Source organism: Marmota flaviventris, chromosome 10 (assembly GCF_047511675.1).
Source record: "Marmota flaviventris isolate mMarFla1 chromosome 10, mMarFla1.hap1, whole genome shotgun sequence".
In the NCBI taxonomy this organism is placed as follows: Eukaryota; Metazoa; Chordata; class Mammalia; order Rodentia; family Sciuridae; genus Marmota; species Marmota flaviventris.
In genome coordinates, this window is record NC_092507.1 from 37774327 (window position 1) to 37789936 (window position 15610).

The 15610-nt window shown below is 32.5% G+C and overlaps 1 protein-coding gene across 3 annotated transcripts in view; it reads right to left on the reverse strand.

Moving 5' to 3' along the window:
• Window positions 1–202: 202 nt before the first annotated feature.
• The window catches only part of Spata6 (spermatogenesis associated 6), a 116927-nt gene continuing 101519 nt past the window's right edge, over window positions 203–15610 (reverse strand). For all 3 annotated transcript variants that reach the window (XM_027945016.3, XM_027945015.2, XM_071617810.1), the window contains 2 exons: window positions 10733–10824; window positions 203–515 (listed from right to left, as the gene is read on the reverse strand). In XM_027945016.3, the coding sequence (XP_027800817.2) occupies window positions 335–515; window positions 10733–10824 (273 nt within the window). In that variant the 3' untranslated portion in view covers window positions 203–334. The remainder of the gene's footprint in view (window positions 516–10732; window positions 10825–15610) is intronic.

Genomic DNA, 15610 nt, shown 5'->3' on the forward strand with positions numbered 1-15610 from the left:
AAATACAAGGTGATTAGGGCAGAAGAACATTTCTAGAGAGAAACTGTTCAATTTGTAGATGTTGATATGAGATATATGTGAGAAGCATGCTCTCAGAGATTGAAGTTGTGATTGTGTGGCATAGCTCTGACATCTGAAACAGCACAATCTCCTGCAATAAAAAAGGCTTGTTTATGAAAATGCACCATTTGAAGTAATAAACTTGATTCAGTGTTAACTATTTTACTCAATGAACCACCTGTTTTTAAAAAAAAATGAATACAGATATCGATCACATCAAACGATTTCATTGAGAGGTTGACACGGACATTCACACAGTTTATCATGGATGGTCTCAGAAGCTTTCCTGTGTATGAGAAACAGAACCACAGGCCTTTTTGTATAAGTTCCTGTACATCTTGTCCATGCTGTTCTCAAAGACGGGTCGGTGGGATTTTCCCTTATTGTAAGAGGCTGCCCTGGACCAGTATTCACCATCATCCAAATGGAGAGAGCCATGTGGCCGCTGATATGAGCTATAAAAAAAGGATATAAACAACAGTGAAACCAAAAGGTTTAAAACAATGGTAAAAGTAAATTAGAGGTAGTACTATTTAAACCTAACACTTTTTTTATGGGAGTGTGATACTTGGCAGGGGTGGGGAGGAGGACTGTGAAAAATAAAATACGCTAAAGGCTCTGCATCAAATACTAACTCTCTAAAAGGAGAAACAGAACTATTTGTGTGAAACAGTTACAAAACAATAAATGAAAATTTCATGTTGTTAAAAAGGAATTCAGAAAACAGGTACGGCTTGGTAAAAGCAGCACACAGATGGTCTGGTATGACCAGTATGAGAATAGCCTTTTAAAGTCAGTCTGGAACTTTGGGACCTTGGGAAATTCATTTAACTGTCTAGAGTCTCAGTTTTCTCAGCTATATTTTTACATATATATAAATTTAAATATATATATTTTTATATATATAATTTATATATATAAATTTTTAATTTTTAAAGTTCATTGTATAGCACTTACCTCGAGCACAAAAGTTATTGAATAATATGAGGCATTGAATTAGATACTTTCTATGAATTTATCAATAAATATCACAACACTTAAAAGTGGATAGAGGTAGAAATTAAAACTAAGTGAGGTTAAATGATTTGCCTAAGAGCACTCAGCTAGAAAGTGACAGATGAGAAAGGAGATAGGTCTGTGGCTCCAGAGCTTTTCTACTATGCCACACTGCTATTACCCTCAGGAAGATGGAGAAACGTAGACTGAAGATGAAACACTTATGAAAAATAAAAATAACACAGAAGAGTCTGACTTTGAAGTAACAGGGATCCACTACAGTTTTAAGCATCTGGAAAAAAAACTAAAAAGAACAGATATGTAACTAATGAAATATATCAGGACTAGGTTAGGTGTAATATTCTTTGATGGGTTGGTAATATTTTTTGATAATATTTGTTGAAGATACTGAAGTTAAAATTCTACTGTCATGAACATTAATTTCTGGCTTTAACATAATTTGCTATAGATAAAACATCAATTTCTTCAGAGAATTTGAATTTTTTTAAATAAATGAAATCAATCTACTTCAATAAGTGAAATACTTATTATAGATTAGACCACTCAAGTCTGTTAGAGATTATGACATTTGTGTCATATGGAACTGTATTTCTTGACCATTAAATGTGACACTTTCTTCATATACTTAGATCTTACTTCATGAAACCAATTTCTTCCCCTGACTTATCAGTTCTGTAATATTATTGCCATTGTCTGTGGAAAAATAGGAATTCTTGGAGCTCTTTATCTGTAAAGAGAATTTATTTGGCTTGATGTCAGTCTTCATTGTACATAACAAAAATGATGACACAAAAAGGTATGGAATATCCACATGATCACCCTTAAACCCTGACACTGTCAATTGAGGATGTAGAATAATGGAAATATTTACACATCAACTTTGTGTAAAGTTTGGCATGACCCAGTTAGAGGGATTATGCAACTTTAACCCATTAATTCTATTCCTAATACCCAGAAAAATCTTTACACATGCGTAACAGTATGTATGTATAAACATATTCATAATAACAATGTTGGGAACAACCTAAATATCTACATTAGAACAGATAAATAAAAATGTGATTTGTGTCCTATGCAATGGCACATACACAGCACAGATATTGTCCTATACAATAGCAGAGGATACAGCAGGAAATGTTAATGACTTACAGCTGCATGAATAATTGTGTTTGAAAATGAAAAACAAGTAGGAAAAAAGCAAGCTGTGAATACTACACATAGTTATAATCACACTTATGTAAGGTTGGAAACAAGGACAATTAAATACATTATCACTTTTGGATGGGATACATGTGTGGTATAACTCTAAAGAAGAATATGACACAGCCACATCAATGTTTATAATAGCAGCACAATTCACAATAGCTAAACTGTGGAGCCAACCTAGATGCCCTTCAGTGGATGAATGGATAAAAAAATGTGGCATATATATACACAATGGAATTTTACTCAGCAATAAAAGAGAATAAAATCATGGCATTTGCAGGTAAATGGATGGTGTTGAAGAAGATAATGCTAAGTGAATTTAGCCAATCCCCGCCAAAAAATAAATGCTGAATGTTTTCTCTGATATAAGGAGGCTGACTCATAGTAGGGTAGGGAGGGGGACCATGGGAGGAATAGATGAATCCTAGATAGGGCCAAGGGGTGAGGGGAAAGGGAGGGGGCATGGGGTTAGAAATGTTGGTGGAATGTGATGGACATCATTATCCAAAGTACATGTATGAAGACACGAATTGGTGTCAACATACTTTATATACAAGCAGAGATATGAAAAAGTTTTACTGTATATGTGTAATAAGAATTGTAATGCATTCCACTGTCATTTATTTTTTAAAAAATCAATAAAAATGAATAAGAGCAAGATTAACAGAAAATTCATAGTAGCATTTATATCTGTGGAAAGAGATGAAACTTTTGAGGGACATATGGCTTCAAAATTATGAGTTATTTTCCACTTCTTAAGCTAGATCATGAATATCCATTTTATTGTTGTTAAGAATACATGAAACTTAAGAATATTCCTCTGCTATTGCTTATATTTCACAATAAAAAGTCTGAAAAACTTTACTTTCATATACCATGACAATAGGTCTCTTTACTTCTCAATACTTTGCTAGAATGGAATTCCTCCATACATTTTCTAGTATTTACTAGTGAGTTTTCTTTACATTTGGTACCACTTCTTTCACACTGGATAATTTTGAAAATGAGAGCATCTCTAGATTATTAAAAGTATTTTAAAACATGATTATAATAATACATATTCATTCAGTTTCAAATAATATCAATAATCTTTACAATTTCCAAAAGACCTTAGCCATGTCTCAATGCTAATGCTTTGAGATAAGCAGCATATGTTTTTCATTATCTGTGCACAAAAAACAATGTAGACAATTGAACATAATTTCTTTCATACAATTTCTCTCCAGGTCTAATTGCTGTTGTCACTTAAAACACTTTAATAATTTGATTTACAGTATAAGAGAATCACACACACATTATGAGATATATCTGCATATACCTCATACCTCTGCAAATATATTGGCCAACCTAATTTCTAGAAAGCCTCTGTCCCTCATCCTTAGGAGTCTCATGTGTTGTTTTGTTTATTTATTTGTTTTCTGTTTGTGTTTGTCTTCTGTAAGTGGTTAATTACTATTTCACAAAAGGCAGATTCATTCCTGTCTTGCTGTCTGTTGTTCACAATCACCAACTAACAATGTACTTCTCCAAACTATGGTTGGTTTATTTGTTTGTTGTTGTTTTTAGTTTTCAGGCTAATTATAACCTAATAAACCTAATCAACTGAATTTCTATTTTTTTCATATATACCACACTTCCTAACTCTCTGAAAGATAATATAAAGACTACCAACTTTTAAAATCATGGTATGGGTTCTTCCCAGTTTGTAAATCTTAACACATTTCATAAAGTACTATATTGTGATCAGACACAGATTTACTATTGCTTTGGTTGCATTAGACAATAAATGTCTCAAAGTTGCTTTAAAATATTATCTTAGTGGCTTGTAATGAAGAAATAAAATTCATAAAGTCCTTTAGGATCAAATGTGATTCTGAAAAAGTTCTGTGAAGAAGAGCTAAAGTGGACAGAATAGATAATTCTAATGTTCCTTGGTCTGGAAAAATTTGGCAGGAAGTTTATTTTTACTTAAAATTTCAAAATTTTGCAATTTTGTAAGCAGTACTGTGGCTTTCTGGAGAAAACATGAGAAGTGATTCAACCTGAAAGTCTGAATTGCAAAATGATGTTATAAATGCAGAGAGGGTCCTAATATATAAGTCTATGGCTTGATGTAAACAAGGACAGTAAGAATTGTAAGCATAATATTTACTTCCAGACTTGGAAGCATTTTCTCTCTAATGAATTCTAAACATGTTGAATCAATTCTGATAGTATTACTGGGTGTATTCATAAGTTTAAAATGTATAAGTAACATTATTGTAGCAATAGGCTGACTACAAGTCTCTATTTTACCAAGAAGATCTCCAGTACTCATTTATGTAAAGCATTTAGGGAAGTTCCTACTAAAAATTCCTACAAAATACTGCATCAGGACTGTATTCTATAAAATAATTATCTACAAAGCAGGGACAATATTATCATTTGGTTAAAGACAGTAAATTTTTCAGTAACTTGTGATTGCTACTTCAACAGAAAAACCTCAATTAAATTATGATGGTCATGCAATTAAATTATGACAATTATTCTATTAAGAAAAAGGACAAAAAAGAACAAAGATCAGGGAAATATGGGAACTGAGCAGTTTCAAATCCCAAATTATTGAAATATGTACACAATTTCAATTTGTAATATTACATATACATAATTTAAATTTTAAATTTGAAAAAATATAACTTCAAATAGAAATTATGTCCGTGTGTATGATATATGTGTGTGTAATATATATATATATATATATATATATATATATATATGGCACATACACACACACACCAAAAAAGGAGAAAATGCAAAATCCCTAAGGTCATAGAAGTACCTCAGATGAGAGAACAACTAAAGAATGACAAAGCATTCACTAGACAGACAAGATGACACAGATTATTTCAGGGATCACACACTGTAACAGAATCAAGACATATAATGAAATACCAAGTATTACTACAGAAGTTAGAAGAGATCAAAATTGTCAAGAATCAAAAAGAGAATTCAATCCTAGAGGAATGAGGAGCCTACAATGGCAAGATATAAAAAGGATTTCTACTATAAATAAAATTGAATTAATATTACTCTGAAATTTCTTCAATTTCAAATATTTTTTCTTTGCATCTAAGAGGACACATGGTCATTAAACACATAATATTTTAATTCATCCCTTTGGTTTTACTAATGTAGGTTAAACTCAGTATTGTTATCAAGTTCACAGGGAATATTCCATTTGTTTTCCTTCTTCTTTTCTGAACTCCCTCCCATACTTCAAGGAAAAAGAACTAGCCATAAAACTGACCTCATGTGGAGCACAGCCAGAATACTTCAGAGTATTCTCATGTCCTGACCCAATTAAATAAAATAATGAACTTATTTTTTAATTCCTTAAAAGTAGCCATTAAAGATTAAATAATTCCAGGTTTGGCAAATAATATCATGGAAAACTTAATCGTGGCTCCAAAGCTACCTTGGACTGCTGCTTATCATTTCCCCCATGTCATCATCTAGTCAGCAGTCCCCCGATCTAATAACATTTAGACAAGACCATAAGTACTTGCTCTGTTTATGAAAATCATAAAAATCATAATCCTTAATGAAAATTTTATTATTTTCTCATGCCCTATTTTAAAAATTAAATTTGTATAGTAAGAATTGGTAGTCTCAGAACCATCTGTTGTCTACTCATGTTCTTTGAAGGGGCTACTAATTAACTGAACATGTTTTCATACTTTTTAGGTACAGGCGTTAAGTAGATTTTTCTAATTACAATGGTTATATTTTTATTTTTAAAGATGAGTACTTGTTTATTCTAATCATAAGAAACTTTTCTAGATTCTGAACTACAATTTTTATAACAATTTGAAAAAAAATTTATAAATATCAATATATTTTTCTAGACAAAATATTTTTAAAAAGAAAAAGAAAAACTAAACGTTAATTATTTAATAAAAAGAACTTTTAAAAAGGACTTTATGATAGTTGATTTGAAAATGCAAAATCTAATGAATTTAAATTAGAATTAAGCAACATTTTCTCACTTAAAATAAAAGTCAACTTTCCATTGTGAATTTTACTAATGATAGCTTTCTGGCTATTTATTTATGACATCTTGGTAGAGTCATAAAATTGATCATACAGTGACCAATGTAGAAGCAATGAAATTTATAATCAATCCTGTGTTGTTTAAAAGCATAAAGCCCAAATTTAAATTATTTAGGTTGAGTTTCTGTTATAATTTTATAACTAAAATATTATATTGAGCATATTCCTACTATCAGTATCCTGGAAAATATGCACATCTAAATAGAAAGCAGTTGTTATCAATAGCAAATTTTATGAACAACACTGCTAAAAAGTCATATTCTATTCTATTATTATTATTTTTCTCTCCTTTGTGGCCAACTCCTATCTATATAAAACATTACCTCAACCTTTGTCTTTAAAGTTAGGGCTAATGCTCAAAGAATGCATAACAATGTAGAGAACTTTAAATATTCTGAAAACTGAGGAAATATGAAGTATATGTAGAATGTACTAAAAAGAAAAGAAAAAAGAGCATCCTAGGGAACTGGAACTTGGCAGGCTATCATAGCAAATGACTAAAAATTTTCTAGAAAACTCAAAATTGAGAAGCAAGCCCATAAAGGTAGTAGATTCCTTCTGCAAGCCACCTAGAACCCACAGAATTAAAAGGAGTCATTTATTGATTCTTTGAGAAAACTGTCTATCTAATGAGTTTCATGCACAAAGGTGATGGCAGACATGGGGCAATTATCATGAATATCCAATGCTTGGAAGATGAAATAACAAATGCTCTATTTTCCCATTCTTCTTTTCCTGCAAAAAACACTGAGTATCTGCTATATTCTGTGGATGATGACCATAATGTACATCTAGAGTATAAGATAATGTTAAATCATGAGCAAAATATTTTTACTGAGAAAAAAATAAAAGAAATAATTTCTTTTAATTAATATGATCAATGTGATAAATTATTTTCATTATACTTTTAATTCTTTAAACATGGTTTCCTCTAGCTCCTTGAACTCAGTTGCCTTTATCTGCTGAATTCAACATTGATGACTCCTCAGATACAGATTCTAACAATTCATTTTTCATATAATATGGGTCATACTTTCATGTTTCTTAAAATGTCTCAAAATTTTTGTTGAAAATGACATTTTTGGTGGGGGGTGGTATTGGGGATGGAACTCAGGGGCACACAATCACTGAGCCACATCCCCATTTTGTATATTATGTAGAGACAGGGTCTCACTGAGTTGTTTAGCATTTCACTGCTGCTAAGGCTGACTTTGAACCCTCCTGTCTCAGCCTTCTGAGCTGCTGGGATTAGAGGCGTGTGCCACCATATTTGTAGCAACTCTGGATTCTGACTTCCCTGCCAAGATTATTACCTTTTATTTTACTTGTTTAAAGATTTGCTTGGATTCATACTCTGTATTCTTATTTCTCTCTCCCTGTACAGTTGCTGGTGTCCCTTGCTACTTTAAAAAAAATTGTTTCTGTTTTTTTTTTTTTTTTTTGGAGGGGGGTGGATACCACAGATTGAACTCCGGGTCACTCATCCACTGAGCCACATCCCCAGCCCTATTTTGTATTTTTATTTAGAGACAGGATCTCACTGAGTTGCTTAGCACCTCACAGCTGCTGAGGCTGGCTTTGAACTCATGATCCTCCTGCCTCAGTTTCCCAAACTGCTTAGATTATAGGCGGCAAGCCTGGCTTCTTAGGGACTACACCTGGGTTAGCATGGCTTAGTGACCAGGAAACAATTGGTCAGAGCCTGTAAACCTATAAGGCTTCCATCTTTTGTCAGTGCATCTGTAAGTGGCTTGGAGAATATGTTCAGTTTATCCAGTTTATAAGCTTGTTCTGGATTTTATTTACTGCCTTTCTCAGGCTTCACACTCAGTTGTGAATTATTGGCTTGCCAGGCCCCTGCCTAGTCCCTTACAATCATAACAGATTTATGCATACATATAACCTTCCAAACAACCAGAAATAAGCAGAACTTTATCAAGGCCCACTTTGGTTATCTGGTTCCTGAATCTTTATTGTTTGTCCTAAGCATTAAGACTCTAGGCCTTCCCTGACTGCCAGTAGGATCATTATTGCTTCTGCTCATGCCCCAGCACTTGGCTCCATATAAACTTCCTTGTCTTTTAACTTGACTGCTTTAGTAAGTGCTTTTGTGCCACAGAGCTAGGGAGCCAGTGGCTGCGGGGGGAGGATGAAATCTCTAAGTTAAAATGCCACACTCCCTTGGTTCAGTAGATTTTCTAGACAAATGTTTCTCAATCTGTTACATGTCTTTGGTCAATTCCCAAGTTTTAAAATTGTTCTTGATAATTCTGGTCAGTTTTATTGTTTCTTTTGGGGGAAGGAATATTCTGAGCTCCTCACTTCATTCCAGAGGTCCATACAGACTTCCTCTTAACAACTGTCAATGGGCACATGCAGAAGGCTAATTAAAAAGCTGAGACCCAAATTCCCTCTTTACTTTTGCTGTTGGAAACCTCAACAATGGGGTAATTAATGTAGGTTCTCTCATCTTTAATATGAGAAAATCAAATGAGAGTAGATTCTTGGCCTAGTATACACTATGACTTGTGAATAAAACTCAAATAATATTTTGGTCACTAATATGAAAGAAAAGCACTCATAAAAGATTTTAAAGGACTGACTACTCCCTCCTACTGCATATGAGAGAGGTGGCAAGGATTATAAAGTGATCTCAAAAATGTATAAGCAGAACTTTTCTGATATTCTGCTTTACTCTCTCATATGAGGTGCCTGGGAAATTTAAAAATCTTAGTCATTAACATTGATAAACTAGAAAAAGAATCAATATTGACTTTCATGGCAAATTTTAAATCAATAGCATTGCTTTTTAAAATATGGTATTAGAATCACCTATAGTATTTCTTAAAATGTATACATTTAGATCTCATCCATATGCAGGAACTAGAATCTACAGGGTGGGAGGTAGAAATCAGTATTTTTAAGAAACAACTCAAGCAATTAGTATGTATCCAAAAGTTTGAAAATCAGACCCTTTCCGGTATCATTCCTAGTCTCACCCCTCACCCAAATTATAATTAATTATATGGATTAAGCACCCCACATTGGGAAGGTAATTCATATAACAGTCTAGGGAATAAAGCTAAAAGAACAAAGAATTTAAGATAACCTCTTTTAAAATATGTGCTCTCTTAACCTTAGTTTTCCTCTTTGGATAGCTCCTCCTTCAATTCATCCACAATATAAAACATACCTTGATGGGAGGCCCAGGTTGCCTCTTGCTTGGGAGGCAATAAAACTATTGGCAATGTTGTCACACTCATGCTGGTGTAAGGAGCAAAAGGAGATGTTCATAGATGTTCTAGCCTCATTTACTGATGGTAAAGATCAGCGATTTGGTTACAAAATCCCATTCTACTATTTAGAGCTCTTAAATTTGTTCTTGAGGAATCTTATGAAGGTAAAAGCCCTATAGTAATAAGTAGTATGATGCTTTGACAGCATACATCCACAATTTACAGTTTTTGTTTGGTTTTGCTTTAATTTTGGTACTGGGGATTGAATGCAGGGATGCTTAACCACTGAGCTACATCTCCAGATCTTTTTATTTTTTTATTTTGAGACAGGGTATCACTAAGTTGCTGAGGCTAGCCTCAAACTTGTGATCCTCCTGCCTCAGCCTCCTGAGTTACTGAGATTACAAGCATGTACTACCACACCTAACTTTCAGATTTTAATACAGAATTTTATGCCAATTGACAACTTTTTTGAAAGTTCTCATGGAATATGCTAGTACAACTTTGCAAAAATATTATTGCTAACATTCTTGAAATTTTAATCTAAGAGAACAGATTTTTTTTCTTATTTATTTGAAAAGATTTAATAATGTTCTAAAATTACAAAGCCTTTTTTAGGTTAGAATAAATTATGAAATATGTGAACTTGCAGTACAGTCAAATAAATATTAAGTGTAGGATAAAAATTATTACCATAAATTAGGTATATATATTTTATTTAAAAAACTTCAGCCAGGTGCCATGGCGAACACCTGTAATCCCAGAGGCTCAGGAGGCTGAGGCAGGAGGATCATGAGTTCAAAGCCAGCTTCAACAATGGCAAGGCACTAAGAACTCAGTGACACCCTGTCTCTAAATAAAATACAAAATAGGGCTGGAGATGTGGCTCAGGGTTGAGTGCCCCTGAGCTCAATCTCCAGTACCAACAAAACAAAACAAACAAAAAAACCCCTTCAGTAATGTATACATATTAAAATATTGTGATAGGAATTTACAGAGTAAAAAATAAAAAAATTACACTTTTGAATCAAAAATTTTTAAAAATTCAGCAGATGAGAAAAACAGGCTATTTTTACATCAGTTATAAGAAAGATCTTTATACACAGCATTAACTAAGCCCATACCTATATTCAGGGTCACTGTCATAGGCAGAGTCTCTGTATAATAGCCCTCTTTTCAGCTCCAGCTCTTCGTCTTTCTCTGGGTCTCTCTCATCCTGAAAAATTAAAAAAATTTTCATCGACTCATTTCTCATTGCTTTTAATATAATTCTTATGTTTCTTTGGGAAAGGCTCTTCTTCTCCATTATGGAAAATAAAAGTATGTTTTTTATCTATTGTTATGTGAACTCCAAAATGATTGCACTTGCCTTCTGAGGCATGAGTGTTTGAGAAAACATAGATGTAAGCATGTAGCTGTGACTTTCAAAGAAAATGACTTATAATTGTTAATCATTAGCCAAAATGCAATTAGAAATAAGTAATGGCAAAAATGAAAGGCAAGTTAATTGAAATGAATATATATGTCTTCCGCTCCTTGTACAGGCAGCCTATTCTTCTAAGTTAAGGGCATAAGAAACAGAATTCTGAGAGACTGCTTTGAAAGTACCTATGATAATTTTATATAATCTAATATCAAGTATCTGTATCAACTACTTAGCCAATACCCTTGGCTCCTTGGTCAAACAAGAACAGAAATGAAGAGAACTGATAACAAGAGCAACTAGTAAGCACAAATAAATATTTGTATTAAGAAGGAGTCTATTCACATATGTAAGAAAAGAGCTAAAAACAGATTATGATGAAAAAATTATTTAAAAATTTTGCTGATGTCATGAAACTGCAAAAACATTATTTACTGTAAAAATGTGAGCAATAAGTAACAGGGGAAGCTTAAAAATCCCAGAAAACATACATAAAAATTTAGATTGTTATAGCTTCTAATTTTTATCATTATGAAGTAATTTCATTTATTTCTATTGCTGTTTTCCACACCCATTAACATTTTTTGGTCTGTTCTTAATATAGTTAAAATATCTTTTAGTTAGTGCTCAAATGGTATATATTTATCCTTTTATTTTCAAATGTTCCTTTAGATCTTGGAGCATAGGAGGAATAGACAAATTCTAGATAGAGCAGAGGGATTGGAGGGGAAGGGAGGGGCCAAAGGGTAATGAATGATGGTGGAATGCAATGATTTTCAAAGAAAATGTAGGAAGTACATTTTCAAAGTACATGCATAAAGATATGAATTGATGTGAATATGCTATGTATACAACCAGAGATATGAAAAATCGTACTCTATACACATAATAAGAATTGTAAGGCATTCTACTATAATATAGAAACAAAAAAATTTACATTTTAAAAAAAGTATTAAAAAAAAGCAGATGTTGTGTATTTTTATCCAGTCTGGTAAACCAAAAGATTTGAGCATTTTTCTTTAACAGCTAGAAAACATAAAGGACTCTAATAAGCATAAGAGACATGACAAAGGAAACAAAAGGAATGGCTATCTTAAGAGTAAGAACACAATCACTAAAAACTCATGGACAGCAGAGGTGTTGTCCCTTTAGATCTAGATCAAGGTTATCATGTAGTGGAATTCTGCTTCAGGAAACAAAAGACATTACTCTTGTGGATTTTCTCTTCAAGTTTTAACACCTTATATAAGATATGTGTATGTGTGTGTGTGTGTGTACCTATGTAGATGTAATAATCACATATACATGCACACATATAATTTCTAAAATGTTGTGTATGCATGTAAAATACACACATGTAGGTCTCTTGTGAGTACTTGGCATAGACATTTTTTTCGTTGTGGCAATCACATATCACATCTTACAAGCTATTAATTGTATATTGATCTCAATTTCTCCCTTTACGTATCTTAGAATATTTGTTGAAATCTGGAAATTTTAACTAGTATGATGTGGCATATCTGGGAAATCAAATATTTCCTTGTTGATCTGCTGATTGTTTTATCCATTGTAGAACACAGGTACTGAAGTCTCCAAATATTATGTGGCATTTATTTCTCCCTTCCGTTTTTCTTCTTCTATTTTAGGGCACCCTTTTAGGGATATGTATATATATAAAAATATATTTGTAATGGTCATATGTTCCTGATGCTTTGACCTTTTTATCATTTTACATTTTTTTTCTTCATTGTAAACAAAAATTACTTTTAAAGTCTATTTTGTCTGATAGTAGTATAGTCATTTTAGCTCTTTTATGCTGTTTGAATAGTGTTATCTTTTTACATTCAGCTTGTTTGTGACAGTGTATCTAAAGTGTGTTTTATAGTCAGAATATAGTTTGATCAAGTTTTTTTTTTTTTTATTTAGCATCCCAATCTCTGCCTCTGGAGTGGTTAGTTCATTTAAATTTCATATAGTTACTTATGAGGCAAGAGTTACATATGCCATTTGTTGTTTTCTGTCTTTTTTTTGTTTCTCAATTTTTTAATTACTACCTTCTTTTGTGTTATATTTTCCAGGGTACATGTTTAATTCCCTAATAATTATATTTTCATGCATTTTCTTAGTAGGTTCCATGGTAGTTTAGATTAATATTAATTAAATTTCCAAAGGATTTGAAGACTTTTCTCACAACTCCTCCTTGTTTTTGTATTGTTATTTTTATACAAATCAAATATTTATCTAAAACTTGCTCACTGAAATAGATTTTTAATTACTGTTTCATGAGGTCATATTTTAAATCAAGAAGGCAAAATAAGCAACATCTACTGGCAAAAAAATTTACAATTATGCTTTCTTTTATATTTACCTATTTAGTTATCTAATCCATTGCTCTTTATTTCTTCATGTAAATTTGAATTACGCCCACAGCCTCTAGGACTCCTTTTGGTATTTCCTTATAATTCAGATCTGTAAGTGATGGCATTTCTGCTTTGTCTGCCTGAGAATGTCAGTATCGATTACATTTCTGAAAGATAGTTTTGCTATCTTTATATAAATATAAATCTTAATATAAAGATATTTATGGTTGATGGTTATTTTCTTTGAGCACTTTGTGTCACCCCAGTGCCTTCTGGACTCCATAGTTCCTGAAGAGTTTTAAAATTTATTGAGGAAGAGGGATAGGTGATGAGTCCTTTCTCTCTTGCTGCTTTTAATATTTAAGAAAGGGGTAGAAAGAGTCCCGTGAAAATAGAAGAGAGATAAATGGAGTAGAGGAAGGGGGTTAAGGGAGCAGGAAGGAGGGAGAGACCATAAATTATTTGTCCTTTAAAGTATACAGTTCAGTTATGTGTGGTCTTTCCTGAGCACACACAAAGCCCTGGGATATATGCATTGTCCTACAAATTTGTATGGTCTTCTAAAATCCCATGAATATGAGGGAACTTTTCAAAGCCCCTATGGACATATCCAGCTTTTCCTTTTAATCTTTTGCTTAATCTACTGTTTATCCCAACCGCTATTTCTACCTCTTCAAACTACTGTGAAGTTAAGCAATTGCTTGTAATTATTTTCAAGAAATGTCTCCAGTGCAAATATTTTGCACTGGGAAAAAGCTCTCTTTGACTCAAAGAAAGACAAAACTGTAAGTGGGATCTTTTAGGGAAGTCAAATAATGATTGTCTGGGAATGGTCTTTGAAGAAATCCCAACTTTATTCTTCCACCACAATGGGGTGAAGTGACATAAGACTGCAATATGGACAAGGCTTCAATACATTATGCTATATATAAAAGGCTAGTCATAAAGACACATAACATATGATTCCATTTAATAAGCCGTATCCTAATGGTCATCTAGGAAACTCAAGCTGGTAGTTGCCTATGAATAGAGGAGAAATGTGGGAGAGGACAGAGTTTTTTATTTGACTCCTAATGGGTATAGGATATCTTTTGCAGTGATGAAAAATGCTTTGAAACTAACTAGATGTAGTGATGATTGTACAATTTTTTAGTATGTGAATTACTTTTTAAAATAAGATGTCTTTTTAATGGAACAATAGGTGACCTTAATAGATTTTATTATCTCAAGTAGACAGATATACATTTCCCCTGCTCTGTCTGGTAAACTAGATTTTTTTTTTTTTTTTTTTTGAAAGCAGGGGCACTGGACCACTGACCGAGCCACATCTCAGCCCTTTTTAAATTTTTGATTTTGAGACAGGATCTTCCTAAATTGCTGTGGGCCTCACTAAGTTAATGTGGCTGGTTTTAAACTTGTGATACTCCTGCCTCAGGCTCCTGAACCACTGGAATTATAGGCGTGTGCCATTGCACCCAGCTAATCAAGAACATTTTACAGATGAAAGAAAGAGGGTAAAGAATACATTAACATTTTGGAAGTGCTTGTTATAAATGTTTAAAAATGTGATATACTAGGACTTAAACAGAGTGCTATACCCTATAATAAAGGCATATATACTCTCTACAAGTACACACAGAATAACTAAAAGTGACTGTTATGCTTGTTCTTAAGAAATATTAATAAATCTCAAATAATTCTAAGTTGTTCTCTAGCTGAGAAGAAATTAAGTTAGCTGTCAATAATAAAGATAAGAGAGTATTCAATTAGATGGAAATTAAGAAAGACATTTCTAAATTACCACGGAGTCAATGAAGAAATAACAATGGAAATTAGAAAATAAAGTTTCTTATTATATTCAACATAAAAATTATGGGATGCACCTAAAGCAATGTTTAGAGGGAAAATTATATTCTAAAATGTAAAGATTAGAATATCAAAGCTCAAAATTAATAACCTCAGCCTCTATTTTAAAAGCCTAGGAGAAAAAACTAGGACATAAAACTATTAACATAAGTTAATTTAACAGAAAAAGATCTGTCCTAGATGAATAAAAAATTTCACACTATTCTCTGAAAAAAAAAAATAAAATGAACAATCTCTAAGTCAAAATGTGGGGGTGGGGATTAAAGTTGAATTACCATTGTCAGGTTTGAAAAGGGAGATGCTTATATGCTTACAGATTATACAGATGCTTTTTAAAAGAATATAAAACTCTT